The sequence below is a fragment of the Symphodus melops genome, assembly GCF_947650265.1.
Source record: "Symphodus melops genome assembly, chromosome: 14".
Lineage (NCBI taxonomy): Eukaryota > Metazoa > Chordata > Actinopteri > Labriformes > Labridae > Symphodus > Symphodus melops.
In genome coordinates, this window is record NC_136704.1 from 23,245,642 (window position 1) to 23,258,997 (window position 13,356).

Genomic DNA, 13,356 nt, shown 5'->3' on the forward strand with positions numbered 1-13,356 from the left:
AGATGTAAAATAGTTTATTTTCCCTAACAGTCTTTTGGAAATGAACACTGTAATCTTTAAGTTAATAAAGTCTTGTAAACCAAAATGTGCGTTTTTTATGTTCCGTTTATTCAGTCAAACCTTTATTGCATTACATTGTTAAATAAGGCAGAACTGCTCTTTTACACAGAAAAAAAAGGTCAACTTTTAAATATCATAAAATATGACCTAAAAGCTGCTGTTGACATGTTGGGGATAAAACAGAACATTCGGAAAAATAAAAGTTTTCTGTTTAGACAGCACGATGGAATGCATTCCGAAATGCACTGAGATGCTTCAGGTGAATCAGCCAATCAGAGTGCAGCCTGAGGTGAAGGGGGAGGGGTTGGGTACAGCACTGTCAAAACCGAGATTGTAATACAGTACAACATGTACGAGAGACGTGTCCAATAAGATGCATAAGAGTTTCAGTTCTACGTGGGATATTTCCTTGACCTCGCAGGAATCTGCGGGATCAAATCCATGATGCAAGATAAAAGGAGTGACTCAGAGCGGGATGTTTATTTAGATATCGTGCGCTTGCTTTTCAATCCTTGATTTCAAGTGCTCCTTGTATGCCAGGATGTCTCTATTCCACTTTGTGATGGTTTGATTCTCACACACCCAGATCTCCTGAGCCACCTGGAGAAAAAAAAACACGAAATGATTCAATAAGCTGCATCGCTGATATCATGTTTCTTTTCTGATCTCTGAATGGAAACTACATATTTACCTGTTGGATTAGCCTGAAGTCGTGGCTAACTAGCATCACGCCACCATCAAACTCATTGATGGCTTCTGCCAGTGCGTCGATAGTCTCGATATCCAAGTGATTGGTGGGCTCATCAAGGAACAGCATGTGAGGGTTCTGCCAAGCCAGCCAGGCAAAACACACCCGGCACTTCTGACCATCTGACAAGTTCCTGATCGGACTGACCTGGAGGAGGAAATTTCAGGAATAATTAAAAAAGGCTCAAAAGCATCTCTCCCATTCCACATCAGGCGCTAGGAACTCAAACCTACCTGCTGTTTGCCCGTGAGCCCGTAGCGGCCGATGATCTTCCTCATCTCCTCTTTTTCTTTGATGTCAGGGTAACACTTCATCATGTACTCCAGAGGAGAAAGGTCGAGCTCCAGCTGCTCGGTCAGATGCTGTGATGTGAGCAGATACAACAGGAGGCGTTTAATTCAACAAATCTCATCTTCACTGAAGAAAGTGCATCGAGGTTCAGTCCACCGACTCCCGAGCTTTACCTGGTGATATCTGCCAATCTTGACGTGAGAATGTTTGCGGATCATGCCATCAGTGGGTAGGAGCTAAGAAGAGAAAATCATTTTAGAAGCTTGAAGGAAAACTGCAGGTTAATGTCGGGCGGTGTAGATGAATACTGTACCAACCTCTCCCATCAGCAGCTTCAGCAGGGTGGACTTCCCTGCTCCATTGGGCCCCACCAGAGCAACTCGTGTGTCCAGGTCAATACCAAACTCCAGGTTATTGTATATGTTCGGCTACAGGAAAGACGAGTGACGATGAGAAATGCGCCTGCACTTTAATGAACAAAGCTTCGTGTGGATTAGCGGCGATACTTACGGTGTTGTCACTGTACTTGAAGCTCACATTCTGAACCATGATTACAGGAGGAGGGATCTTCCCACAGGGATGAAAATAAAATGACAGAGTCTGTTGGGGAGACGGGCAGTTAGTAGTGTTCAGTGTATTTCTTTGTTTCAGACCTCTTCAGCTGCTTATTGATACGTTACCTTGTCATTCACGACTTTTTCAGTCAAGCCCGATGCCACCATCTTCTGCAGAGTCTTCTCTTTGCTCTGCGCCTGTCGTGCCAGCTTTGCAGAGCCGTGACCGAACCGTGCTATGTAATTCTAGAGACGAAAGTGGGAGAAAGAAAAAAACAAAAATCACACTGAGAATAAAACTTAATTAGACTAATGACAGAAAATTTAAGGAGAGTGAAAAGCCAGTAAACTATTCTGAATAATCAAGTTTAAACTACATGTTTTATTGAATAACCAAATATAAAGCTTTTGCCTAAAAGTTGGATATAAAAGGAACAGCAGATGGCGACCTCTTCGAATAACGTCCTCTTTTTGAATAAGAAACGATGCATCCCATAATACTACATAATAGAAAACCTTGACAAAGAGTGACTGAGGATGGAGCACATCATACTGAGAGTGGAATGACGAATGACTCTCTCCATACAGTGAACACTCTCTCTCACCTTCATGTGTGTTATCTGGTCCTGTTCCCAGTTGAAGCGCTTCATCTGGTTCTCTTCCAGCTCCTCTCTGGTCTTCACATACTGGTCATAGTTACCCTTAAAGCAGAAATAGATTTGCACAGTCATTGGACAGGGAGGGACACAGATGCACATTTAGACACAGCCCTCCTCCCGTTTCCTTCTTTAGTGTTTTAAGGTCATATCTAGCAGAGGACAGTCAGGATACAGTACGACCGTCCAATGGATGCTTTGCTTCAGTGTACTCGCAGCGGTTTTAGCTAAGCGTTCTCACCGTGTAGTATTTCAGTTTTCTCGAGTGCAGGTGGATGATGTTGGTGCACACGCCGTTCAGGAAGTCTTGAGAGTGTGAGACGAGCACGAGGATTCGCTTGAACCTGATATTAAAGAAGAAGGGGATGAGTGAACGTGTCATCCGTTTGGACTCATTTTAGTGAGGATGTGGGATGTCAGCTTACGTCTTCAGCTCTTCCTCCAACCACACACATGCGTCCAGATCCAAGTGGTTAGTGGGCTCGTCCAGCAACAACATGAAGGGCTTGATGAACAGGGCTCTAGAAAAGAAAAAGCAATAAATATTAAACCCATCACAGGGGAAATTTATATTTTTCTGTAGTAACATTATTTATAATTTCACTCAACTGTCAGGTTTTTTCATAGATTGCTACATTTCCATTTGTGTTGCATGTTGTACAAGTCCGGTGTAATACTTTACCTGGCCAGAGCAACGCGCATCCTCCATCCTCCACTGAAATCCTTCAGTTTCTTATTCTGCATAGCAGCGGTGAAACCCAAACCGTGGAGGATCCGAGAGGCTCGCACCTCTGCTTTGTCTGCATCAAGCTCCTCCAGACGCTCATACAGCTCCATGAGCTTCTGACAATCCGCTATCAAGGGGAAGACAAGAATTAAGTATCGACTTCAAGAATGTTAGAGACATTTCTCTCTTCTCCTCGTCTTTACTCAAAGTTCTTTTCCATAAATAAGTGATAGCCATAGAATCCTATCTGTGCAGGTGTGCATTTTAGCCTATGTATAAATAGCAGGTCTCATCTGAGTGATATATATATATTTTTAAATCTTATCTCAAACTACGCCGTTTCCTTTCTTGACTTATTTCAGCTGTTAGTTGCCTCTACTGTTTGGCCACAGTGACACTTAAATTTCCTCTGTGAATTTCTCCCATTTTACTTCACAGCTAACTTACAGTCCTCGTGGGCGAGTCTCTCTGCCTCCTTCTCCAGCATTATTCTCTCTTCATCCACGTCCATGACACACTGCAGAGCGGTCTTCTCGCTTGGGGCCATCTCCCGGGTCAAGTGGTAAATGTCGATGTGCTCCGGAATGGGGATCTCACGATGCCCAATAGCAGACAAGAGCATGGATTTTCCTGACAGGTTTTAGGAGGTGAGAAAATGTATTTATAAGAAACATTTACCTTGCATCTACTTTTGGTAAATCCTTTAAATTAACACAGGTAAAACATTTTGAAAATGCAGATTTAATGTAAGTTTAGGATAACAAGTTCCAAAACTGTACATGGAAAACTCAATGAGATACTGGGAGTAGTACAGGCCACTGAACACTAACATATGCCATAGAGTTTACCTGTGCCATTGAGGCCAATGAGCCCGTAGCGTCTGCCTGAGTTAAGCTCCAGGCTGGTGTCAGCGAGAAGCTCTTGGCCGTGGAAGGTGAGCGACAGGCTGCTAATGTGAACATCGGTGCTGTTGGGGTGCGAGGCCAAAACACCAGTCACAGCCCGCGCCTCGGTCTTCGCCAGCTCGAATTCATCCAGTTCCTTCGTCAATCTGACAATACCTGTAAAAACAAGACACCTGTTGACTACGCTGCTTTAATCTCAATAAAGTCCTATCGCGACAGACAAGTCGAGTTTATGACTAAACTGGACAATAGAAAATATTGACAAACAGCTAATCTCTCACCATTGCTCTCAGCACCATTACTCTGGGTCTCTGGCTGTTCATCTTCGTTTCCCTCGTCAGTTTTCTTGGTACGCTGACGAGCTTTTGCAGCCTCCTTCTTCTTCGCTGCCTTCTTCTTAGCTAAGTCGGAGGGCATGGTTGTGTGGAGCTGTGTGAAAAGCAGGAAACAGAAAATATTAGTGACCACACAGCTAAAGAAAAAATTCCAACAATGCCCAGATTTTCAGATGGACCTGATGTTCATGCGATCTTAGGAATACTTTCATTTTGCCACTTAATTCACGAACAGATTCAAGTTGATCCAAATCGCTAACAGGTCATGTCGGTGTCAAAATATGCCGAGAATTAAACACACCTCGCAGGACAATTAAATGTATGACACACAATTTCTGCCCTGCCAGATTTTTGGTTTCACCTTTACTCTAGTGTTCATACAGTTTATACAGACTTACATCTTTAAGTTACTGGCTGTTTTTAACTTTTTGATGCTTATTTCTTTTACAGTTTTATTTAGTTTTGCACTGTTTCCTACTTTTCTCCTGTAACAATTTCTCAATCTGCGAGATGAATAAAAGGATTATCTTATATAACATTTCTTCTACCGAATCTACAAAACTTTATGATTTATGAACTTCATATACTTTGTCATTACATATGTGCCACCGGAAATAACATATGTACCGTTATCTAACATGTTTTTTGGCAGGGATGCTGTTCTCTATTTCAATAAAAGGATTGTAACTTCAACATTTCGTTGTTTTCTTTAAAAGGAGTGACTCAGGCTTGGAAAGAGAGGGCCTAAAGTGGTGGACAGATGGGCCTGTGGTGCTGGTTCTGGTCCCTTCAGTCCCACCTGCTCGCACGTTGAGCACCAGAAAGCCTGCTAGCCTGGCTGATGCTAACGCTTAGATGATGCCGCCAGTAAAAACAACGGATTTTTTTTTTATTTCACAATGACTTACGTAAGGGTAATACCACAGCTGTCGTATTGGTTAATTAAGACAAAGTGCCATACAGAAGAGGGGTCGTCATATATGTATTTATGAAGCCGCCGCTGTCTGTGTTAGCTCCTTCGCTAGGCTAACAACGGAAGCTAGAGGACTTCATCTGACAGGCCTGAGATGCTAAGCTAATGCTAACTTGACGCGAGGCCCCAAAAAACGTTTAATTCGACCGTTAATGAATTTTGTTCAAACCTTCGTTCGTTTTAAAACATTCTTTTTGTGTATGTGTCGTCTATATGTGTCGTCGTTTTCAATCCCCGTTAATGTGTATCTTACCTTGGAAAAAAGGAAATTACCGGTTTCGGGAGCACACCGACGTCTCGTGTCCACTTTTCGCCGGGTGGATGTAGCCGCACGCCAAAACCGCCAGATTACCCATATATGGTAAAAGAGGGCGTGGAACTTCAATGTGCCCTCCCCCTTTCTTGTGAGACTGCAGTATTGCTGCGTTCAACTGCACCTCGGATGCTCCATAATGAAAGTTCCCAGAGTTTTTCCTAAACGCTATTGTGTTAATAATGTGAATCCAAGTTTTGTTTTTTATAGCTCACAGGAAACCCAGGACACTACAATATCATTACATACAATTAAGTTTAAATAAGCCATCATATTTACACGCAGTGCGTAAATTAATGTTAACATTTCAGTCGGATAATTTTTCTTCGATCCGCGATCGTCATGAATAAAATCACAATGTAAGTCTGTGTCCTCTACGAGAAGGTTCCCAAACATAGCGTGTAAATATTAAGGTACCAATATCCCAATGGATTTCTGAGTTCAGCGCCGATATTTCTTGACATGAAATCTGCCTTTCGAAATAGCTAATTCCTATTATTCTGACATCACTTGAATGCAACGTAAAATGTTCCATTACTCCATAATTAAAAGCAGATTTATTTTATAAATCGATAAAAATATGTAATTATTAACAGGACAGATTAGATAGCGGCTAATTTAACAGAGCAAACAATCAAAATGAAAAGCGTGTGCTGTGTGATCCTGCAGAGTTGTAACCATACTGAAAAGGTTTAATTAATTATGTGTAATTATTGCAGAGGTAAAAGATTCAATCTTGCACAACCGTCTTTTAATTTGGAAGTGTTAAAGCATTTTGGCTTTCCCAAGACAGAAAATGAAAAGAAGTAAGAAGATAACAGACGAGACAAAAAAAAACAAAACGTGTGCGAATATTGCAAGAAGAAGGGGAACTACACAAACAACCAACATGATGCAGCACAACATGAAGCTCCAATCACCTCCCCTTGTTGCGAGAAAAAAACCTTCAAAAAACCTTAAAAGGCCAAAGCACACTGATGAAGCGGGTTTGCGGCCCCTTAGGGAATCTTTTTCAGTCATCATTTCTCAATAGTAGGGGTCTCCTCAATAAATTGCCCTCCAAGCAAATCCAAAATATCAAAAAATGAAATAAAGATAGAAAATAATCTACCCTATGCATTATTGAAACCTCTAATTACTTCAGATCTATTTAACCAGATCACTATAACCTGGTCGACAGCATGCAGTGTCAGAAATCTCATTAAAGGTCAGCATTTAATAATGTAAAAATATGCTAATATATTTTATTTCATTTTTGTTTTGGAGAAGAATAAATCTTAGTATAATATACACTGCAAAAACAAAACAAAGCTCACGACCTGTTTTTATTTTTTGAAAGTAGCTCTCATCCTCTAAAGTCTAATGTTGTAAAAATAAATCGTGACAGAATCATATTATAACGAATAATATCGTAAGTTTAGTGAACGAATAATATCGTAAGTTTAGTGAATTGTTACATCCCTACATGATGAGTCCTCTGAATGAGCCGGAGGTGATGCTGCAAAGAGAGAGAGAGAGAGAGAGAGAGAGAGAGAGAGAGAGAGAGAGAGAGAGAGAGAGAGAGAGAGAGAGAGAGAGAGAGAGAGAGAGAGAGAGAGAGAGAGAGAGAGAGAGAGAGAGAGAGAGAGAGAGAGAGAGAGAGAGAGACGTTATTTCCACTGTGTGTATGTGTGAGTGAGTGAGTGAGTGAGTGAGTGAGTGTGTGTGTGTGTGTGTGGCACTCGGGTTTTTAAGGAAGTCAAAGAAACTAAAGAAAATGGAGGACGTGTTCACTGTTCTCCTCTAGTCTTCTTTTTTTATTTTTCCAAGAAGACATTTTTGGACCAACCGTCACGGAGCGGTCTGTCTCATCTCGGACATTATTATTATACTGGGAAAAAAACGGACACGAAGCTAGCCTGTTAGCTTCTTCTGTGATGCTGCAGTTAATGTTTTAATTTCAGACACGGATTTTAAACGTCATCGTCCCTTCACTCGGTTTGTAAATAATAAACCGACCACCAGGATAAAACGTAAATCGACGCGCTTCATTTTCACCTGGTGACATTTAAATAACGTGTTTCTGCAGGAGTTAGCGACATTGCTAGCTGGAATAAGTTGGGCTTATTAACATCACAACAAAAAGAGAGATTTGCTTTTTGAAAATGAAAAGTGGACAGTGCATAGACTGTGTGTTAGAAAGAACAAATAGTCCTTAATGGTTTTAATGTTTCTGCAAGAGGACGACCCTCTTATTCCTTCAGCTTTGTCACGTTAAAGTTGATTTTCCTGCATTTTTTTTTGCAACCTGTGTAATATGTTTGTTGATCTAATCGGTATGTGTTAGATTGGTTATTGACTTTGTAAGGTTCTCCTCACCTGCTGAGAAAAGAACTATGTGACATTTAAGGCCTTTTTTCTGTCACTTCCTGCAAATCAGTTTCCTCATTTTGATGTTGTAAAATGTTTAAAACTAGAAAAGGAGAGTTTGCATATCCCAGATTGTCCTGGTCTGCAGGGCGGTAGGGCTGGGAATCCTTTTTTTGGAGTGATTTCTTACGGTTCAATTCAGACTCTTCTTCTTTTTTTCGATTCATGGATGTAAAGTCTATGTTTGATTTAGTACCTCAGGATCTACTCCAGGCATTTTCCCCAAACAGCTTCATCAGGTGAAGCTCATAACTGCCAGACAGATATGCGTCTTTCCTCCTTCTTGGCCGTGTTCAGGCCTGCTTTGCCCCTCATCCTGGGGTTGTCTCTGGGATGCAGTCTGAGCCTCTTGATGGTGTCGTGGACTCAAGGGGACGCCGACGACTCCTGCGGCGATGAACTGGGCAACGGGAGGCTTTTCCTGGGCCGAGGAGACGCTCAGAAGGACTCGAGAGACGGAGCAGGAGAAGAAGACTTTCAGCCACGCGTCGTGCCCTATCACAAGGATCCCAACAAGCCTCACAAGAAGGTCCTCAGGTGAGTTTGGTGATAGTGTGTTAGAGGAGCACCACAACATGTGACTTTATATTTCAGTTATTTTTAAGTCTAGAGACAATCTGAGTACAGATTTTTTTTTGTGTTAGATATGCTAAACCATATTATATGCCTTATTTTAAACCCTGTAGTTGACGGTGGAAAAGAAAAGTGTCACATAATCAGATATTTTTATTTGATTTTCCCGTCGACGGGTTCTTTTATGTTAATGAGCTTGTTTAAATCTGATTTTACTTTTTAAAAGGACACATTTATCACGTTCATTCTGACGGTGTTCTGATCACTCTTAATTATTTTTCTTCTTTCCGTTCACGTTTGCTCGGCCACCTCTTCACAGGACGCGGTACATACACACCGAATTGGGCATCAGAGAGCGCCTGCTGGTCGGAGTTCTGACCTCGCGGGCCACCCTCAACACGCTGGCCGTGGCCGTGAACCGCACAGTTGCCCATCACTTCCACCGCACCTTCTTCTTCACGGGCCTGCGTAGCCCCAAGGTGCCTCACGGGATGACCGTCGTAGCCCACGGGGACGACCGCCCAGTGTGGCTGATGTACGAGACCGTGCGTCACCTCCACCAGCACTACGGCTCCGACTACGACTGGTTCCTGTTGGCCCAGGATGACACTTACATGCAAGCGGATCGTCTCTCCGAGCTGGTGGGTCACCTCAGCGCCGGCCAGGATTTGTACATGGGCAGAGCGGAGGAGTTCATTGGTGGAGAGGAGAAGGCCCGCTACTGCCACGGGGGCTACGGCTACCTGCTGTCTCGCAGTCTCCTGGCCCGTCTGCAGCCGCACCTCGACACCTGCCGTAATGACATCCTCAGTGTGAGACCCGATGAGTGGCTGGGCCGCTGCATCATTGATTACCTGGGTCTCAGTTGTGTGGAGATGCACCAGGTAAAAAAAAAAAAAACATACTTATGCTATAGTGTTGTGTGAAATGATACAAAAAAAGAAGAGATGTTTTTGACATTGAAGCTAAAATAAGTCAAGATGAAACGTACAACAGACTCTAAACTTGAATTTCCCTCGGGATCAATAAAGTATCTATCTATCGATCTATCTATCTATCTATCTATCTATCTATCTATATATCTAAACTTAAAGCAGGACAGTTGTTACATGGTGAAAGAGAAACTAAGAAGATGTTGTGACAAACAAGCAGAACGTGTCGAGACATGAATGAAAGTTAACGTTGATGATTCAGAGCGACAAGACGGCTCCCTTCCAATTGTTTTCCAAACTGAACCAAAGTGAACGTTTATTTTAATTTTTAATTTGCAGACAGACTGATTATGTCTCCAACATGAATATTAAGAACAGTTAGCCTCAAAATGTGTATACTGCGTCTTCACTTCAGCTCTTCCTCTTTGTGCATTTGAACATTGAACCCTCCAATTCAAATTCTCTTCTACCGCAGGAGATGACGTATCGTTATTTTGAACTTGGGAAAAATGCGGATCCGGAGCGCGAAGACAGCGTACAGTTTAAAAACGCCTTCACCGTCCATCCTGTATCGGAACCCAATCTGATGTACCGCCTGCACAAACGCTTCAGCAAGATCGAGCTGGAGCAGACGTACCAACAGATCCAACAGCTGCAGGTTTGTAACGCTCTCTTCGCTGTGATCGGCTGCTTTGGTGACGAGTCGTGTGTGAAAAGTTTACTGTCGCCACCACTCCCTTTTTTCTTTTTTTTTTTAAGCCAAGGCAGACATTCCTGACTAATACATTAAGTAAACAAGATGCCCAGACAGGGATCAGATGTTTTGCTGAGGCATGAAGTAAAGCTAATCTGTCATGCAGCATCATCACTGACTCAGGAGATCTTATTATTCCAGGAGCCCGACTTAACTTAAAATAAACAGACGCACACACCCGAGTAATCACAACTTTTCAACCAGTTCTTCTTTTTTCTGGCTTTGACCCTGACTCATTTTTGTGTCCTCACTAGATGCAGATCAACAACCTGAGTGACCTCACACCGGAGGGGAAGTCCGGAGTAACGTGGCCGGTCGGGATCAACCCTCCCTTCAAACCAAGAACCCGTTTTGAGGTCATTAACTGGGAGTATTTCACTGAGGAGCATATTTACTCATGTGTCGACAGTTCCCCCAAGTGTGAGATGAGAGGGGCCGACCGTGCGGACGTCAACGCCGTTTTAGAGATCGCCGTGGAGCGTCTCAACGAGCGGTACCAGCCTCAGCTGCGCTTCCGCAAGCGTCGTCTTCTCAACGGTTACCGACGCTTCGATCCCACGCGCGGCATGGAATACGTGCTGGACCTCGCGCTTGAAGCCTACACCCAGAAAGGCCACAGTCAAGTCATCGCCAAACGTGTGAACTTGCTGCGGCCTCTGAGTGCAGTTGAGATCATCCCCATGCCTTACGTGACGGAGGCGACGCGGGTGCAGGTCATCCTTCCCGTCACGGCTCAGGACCAGGACTTTGTCGGGAACTTCCTCGACATGTACGTGATGAACACTTTAGACACCCACGACAACGTTTTGCTCACCTTCCTGTTCATCTACGATCCTTTCGATGCCCAGCGAGTCAGCCAGACCGACGTGTTCGCCGGCGTCAAGGCCATGATCGGGGAAGTGGAGAAGCGATACGGAGACGTGAAGATTCCCTGGATCAGCGTGAAGACGGAGGTGCCTTCGCAGGTCAAGCTGATGGACATCATCTCCAAGAAGCACCCGGTGGACACGCTGTTCTTCCTGGCCAGCGTGTGGACGGAGGTCAACGCGGACTTCCTAAATCGCTGCAGAATGAACGCCATCAGCAACTGGCAAGTCTTCTTCCCCATCCACTTCCAAGAGTACAGTCCCGCCGTCGTCTACCGCGACCAGCAGCCCTCTGCAGCCTCCTCCTCTTTTGCGTCCGAGTCGCTGCGAGACGGGCACTTCGACCGCCACGTGTTTGAAGAGGCTTGCTTTTACAACGCGGACTACATGACCGCTCGGACCAAAATGGCCGCAGACATCTTGGACAACGAGGAGCTGCTGGAGAGCATGGACGTGTACGACATATTCGTGCGTTACTCTGGGCTGCACGTGTTCCGAGCCGTGGAGCCGGCGCTGATCCAGAAGTACGTGCGACGAACCTGCAATCCGAGGTTCAGTGAGGACATCTACCACCGCTGTCTCCTCAGTAACCTGGAGGGTCTGGGGTCTCGCTCACATCTGGCCATGGCGCTTTTTGAACAAGAGCAGGCCAACAGCACCTAGACGCCCGGCGTGTCACTAAAGAGCTCTCGGGAAAATAATGTGAATCAGATTATGGAACTTTTGTGATCCATAGACCGCAATCCAAACCTTTTGTTTATGTCAGAAATCAGCTCAAAACCATCAACGTGTTGCTCATGGACACTTCAACAGAGCAAACACAAACTGAAGCTTTATCCTCGCGCCAAAAAAACAAACAAACAAACGTCGAGCTCAAAATGTAAGAATGCTCTTATTCATGACTTTTACAAACGATGAGTCACACAGACTTCTTGTATTCCTGCCCTGGATGTATTCTCAAGGGAGCCGAGCGACAGTATTTAAACTATCAATTCACGAGTGAGTGAATGAATGAATACACGAACAAAAAGGGTTCATTGTTTTGTTTTGAACTGAAGTCTTTACTAAGTAAAAAATTTAGGGAAAGAAAATCCTGGAAGCAAGCTGAAGCTGCCTTTTCTTGTAAGTGTTAATTTAAAAAAAAAAAAAAAGGTATTAAAGAGTGATATTTCTGTTCGTACAGCAGCTGTTTCTTCATTCCTACAGTTCATAGTGTGTACAGACGGGTGTTACAGTTTCCTTTGTCGGCTCTGTGCTTGAACAGTTAATCCTCCAGGTATCTGTTTGCTTGGCTGAACTGAAGAAAAGGGAATAAATCAGAAAAACCAGTTGTGATGGCGTGCTCAGATTCAGTATAATTTTTTTTTTTTATAGTCTGCCAGGTTTGCCTAAAAGTTTGTCTGGAGGCCGTTTGGACAGTTTGTTCCAGCCTATCCGGCCTCATCTGCTCACATGAAGTCAGTGATCCTCCACCCTGGCCCGGGCCTCCCGGAGTTTTGGCGTGCATTTTGTGCACAATGTGTCTTCAGGGAGAGAAGTGAACTCGGTGCCCAGAGGGAGGGTCCCGTCTACCTAGCCAAGGTCTGCCTTCGCGTGGTTGGTTAACCTTCACAGCAAGATGGTTGAATGAGCTGAATGGCCTTCTTTACACAGCCTCTTCAAGTCCCCCCCCCCCTTTACCCCCTCCCTCCCCAAACCACAAAACTTCTCCATGAGAGAGAGGTAGCTGGCTCAGTAGCAGAGTGAAAGAGGCTCTTTCTGAGGCAGAGTGCATTACTAGTGAGGAAAAAGGCCTCCACCTGCTTCTTGTGGTGAAGTCAGTGAACAATAACACATCTGTCCACCACCTCTGAGGAGGTCGGGCCGACCAATCAACACCTACCTGACAGAGTAGAACAGTGTTCTTTGAGAGAAGGCTAAATATTTTTAGCTCCTAGCTGACAGTGCAGTGCTTCTGTTGAAAATCATTAACACGTTCAAACGATGCATTTAAGTGTCACTTAGGACAGCTTGAATAAATGGTTGTGAAAGTCTTGCTTCATTTGGATCTGATCTTACTGTGCCGGTGAGTTTTTGGTTTTTCAGACGGGTCGGGGATGTCTCGTTTGGATGGCAGTGGATGAACGCAAAAACAAAGACGTCAACCTTGGGGAATCACCTTCTGCCTTTTTACTATAGTTCAAAAAAAGGAACATTACGTTTTAACTTGAATAAAGTGACAACTTTAAAAAGCAAATTTTGTCTTTCCAACATTTCTAAC

The 13,356-nt window shown here is 43.9% G+C and overlaps 2 protein-coding genes across 3 annotated transcripts; one reads left to right on the forward strand and one right to left on the reverse strand.

Annotated features, from left to right (window-relative positions):
- Positions 1-525: 525 nt before the first annotated feature.
- Positions 526-5,654, reverse strand: LOC306834763 (ATP-binding cassette sub-family F member 2). 2 transcript variants are annotated; one of them, XM_079360930.1, is made up of 15 exons: positions 5,523-5,654; positions 4,223-4,370; positions 3,885-4,097; positions 3,484-3,666; positions 2,992-3,163; positions 2,735-2,830; positions 2,551-2,653; positions 2,259-2,354; positions 1,780-1,899; positions 1,610-1,699; positions 1,417-1,527; positions 1,273-1,335; positions 1,042-1,170; positions 752-955; positions 526-660 (listed from the first exon to the last, which is right to left on the reverse strand). In XM_079360930.1, the coding sequence occupies exons 2-15, from the start codon at positions 4,356-4,358 to the stop codon at positions 544-546; spliced, it is 1,833 nt and encodes a 610-aa protein (XP_079217056.1). In that variant the 5' UTR covers positions 4,359-4,370; positions 5,523-5,654; the 3' UTR covers positions 526-543. The 2 variants fall into 2 exon arrangements, with proteins under 2 accessions (XP_079217056.1, XP_079217055.1); XM_079360929.1 differs by having other exon boundaries at positions 5,503-5,653.
- Positions 5,655-7,108: 1,454 nt separating this feature from the next.
- chpf2 (chondroitin polymerizing factor 2) lies at positions 7,109-12,431 on the forward strand. Its single transcript, XM_079361842.1, has 4 exons — positions 7,109-8,508; positions 8,864-9,428; positions 9,952-10,134; positions 10,485-12,431. The coding sequence occupies exons 1-4, from the start codon at positions 8,237-8,239 to the stop codon at positions 11,757-11,759; spliced, it is 2,295 nt and encodes a 764-aa protein (XP_079217968.1). The 5' UTR covers positions 7,109-8,236; the 3' UTR covers positions 11,760-12,431.
- Positions 12,432-13,356: the final 925 nt, after the last annotated feature.

Coding starts and splice junctions, on each gene's coding strand:
- LOC306834763 (XM_079360930.1), bottom strand. CDS start 4,358: ATGCCCTCCGACTTAGCTAAGAAGAAGGCAGCGAAGAAGAAGGAGGCT. Junction 2,654..2,734: donor TTGGAGGAAGAGCTGAAGAC/GTAAGCTGACAT, acceptor CTTTAATATCAG/GTTCAAGCGAATCCTCGTGC. Junction 1,336..1,416: donor TGAAGCTGCTGATGGGAGAG/GTTGGTACAGTA, acceptor TTCTCTTCTTAG/CTCCTACCCACTGATGGCAT.
- chpf2 (XM_079361842.1), top strand. CDS start 8,237: ATGCGTCTTTCCTCCTTCTTGGCCGTGTTCAGGCCTGCTTTGCCCCTC. Junction 8,509..8,863: donor CCTCACAAGAAGGTCCTCAG/GTGAGTTTGGTG, acceptor ACCTCTTCACAG/GACGCGGTACATACACACCG. Junction 10,135..10,484: donor AACAGATCCAACAGCTGCAG/GTTTGTAACGCT, acceptor TGTCCTCACTAG/ATGCAGATCAACAACCTGAG.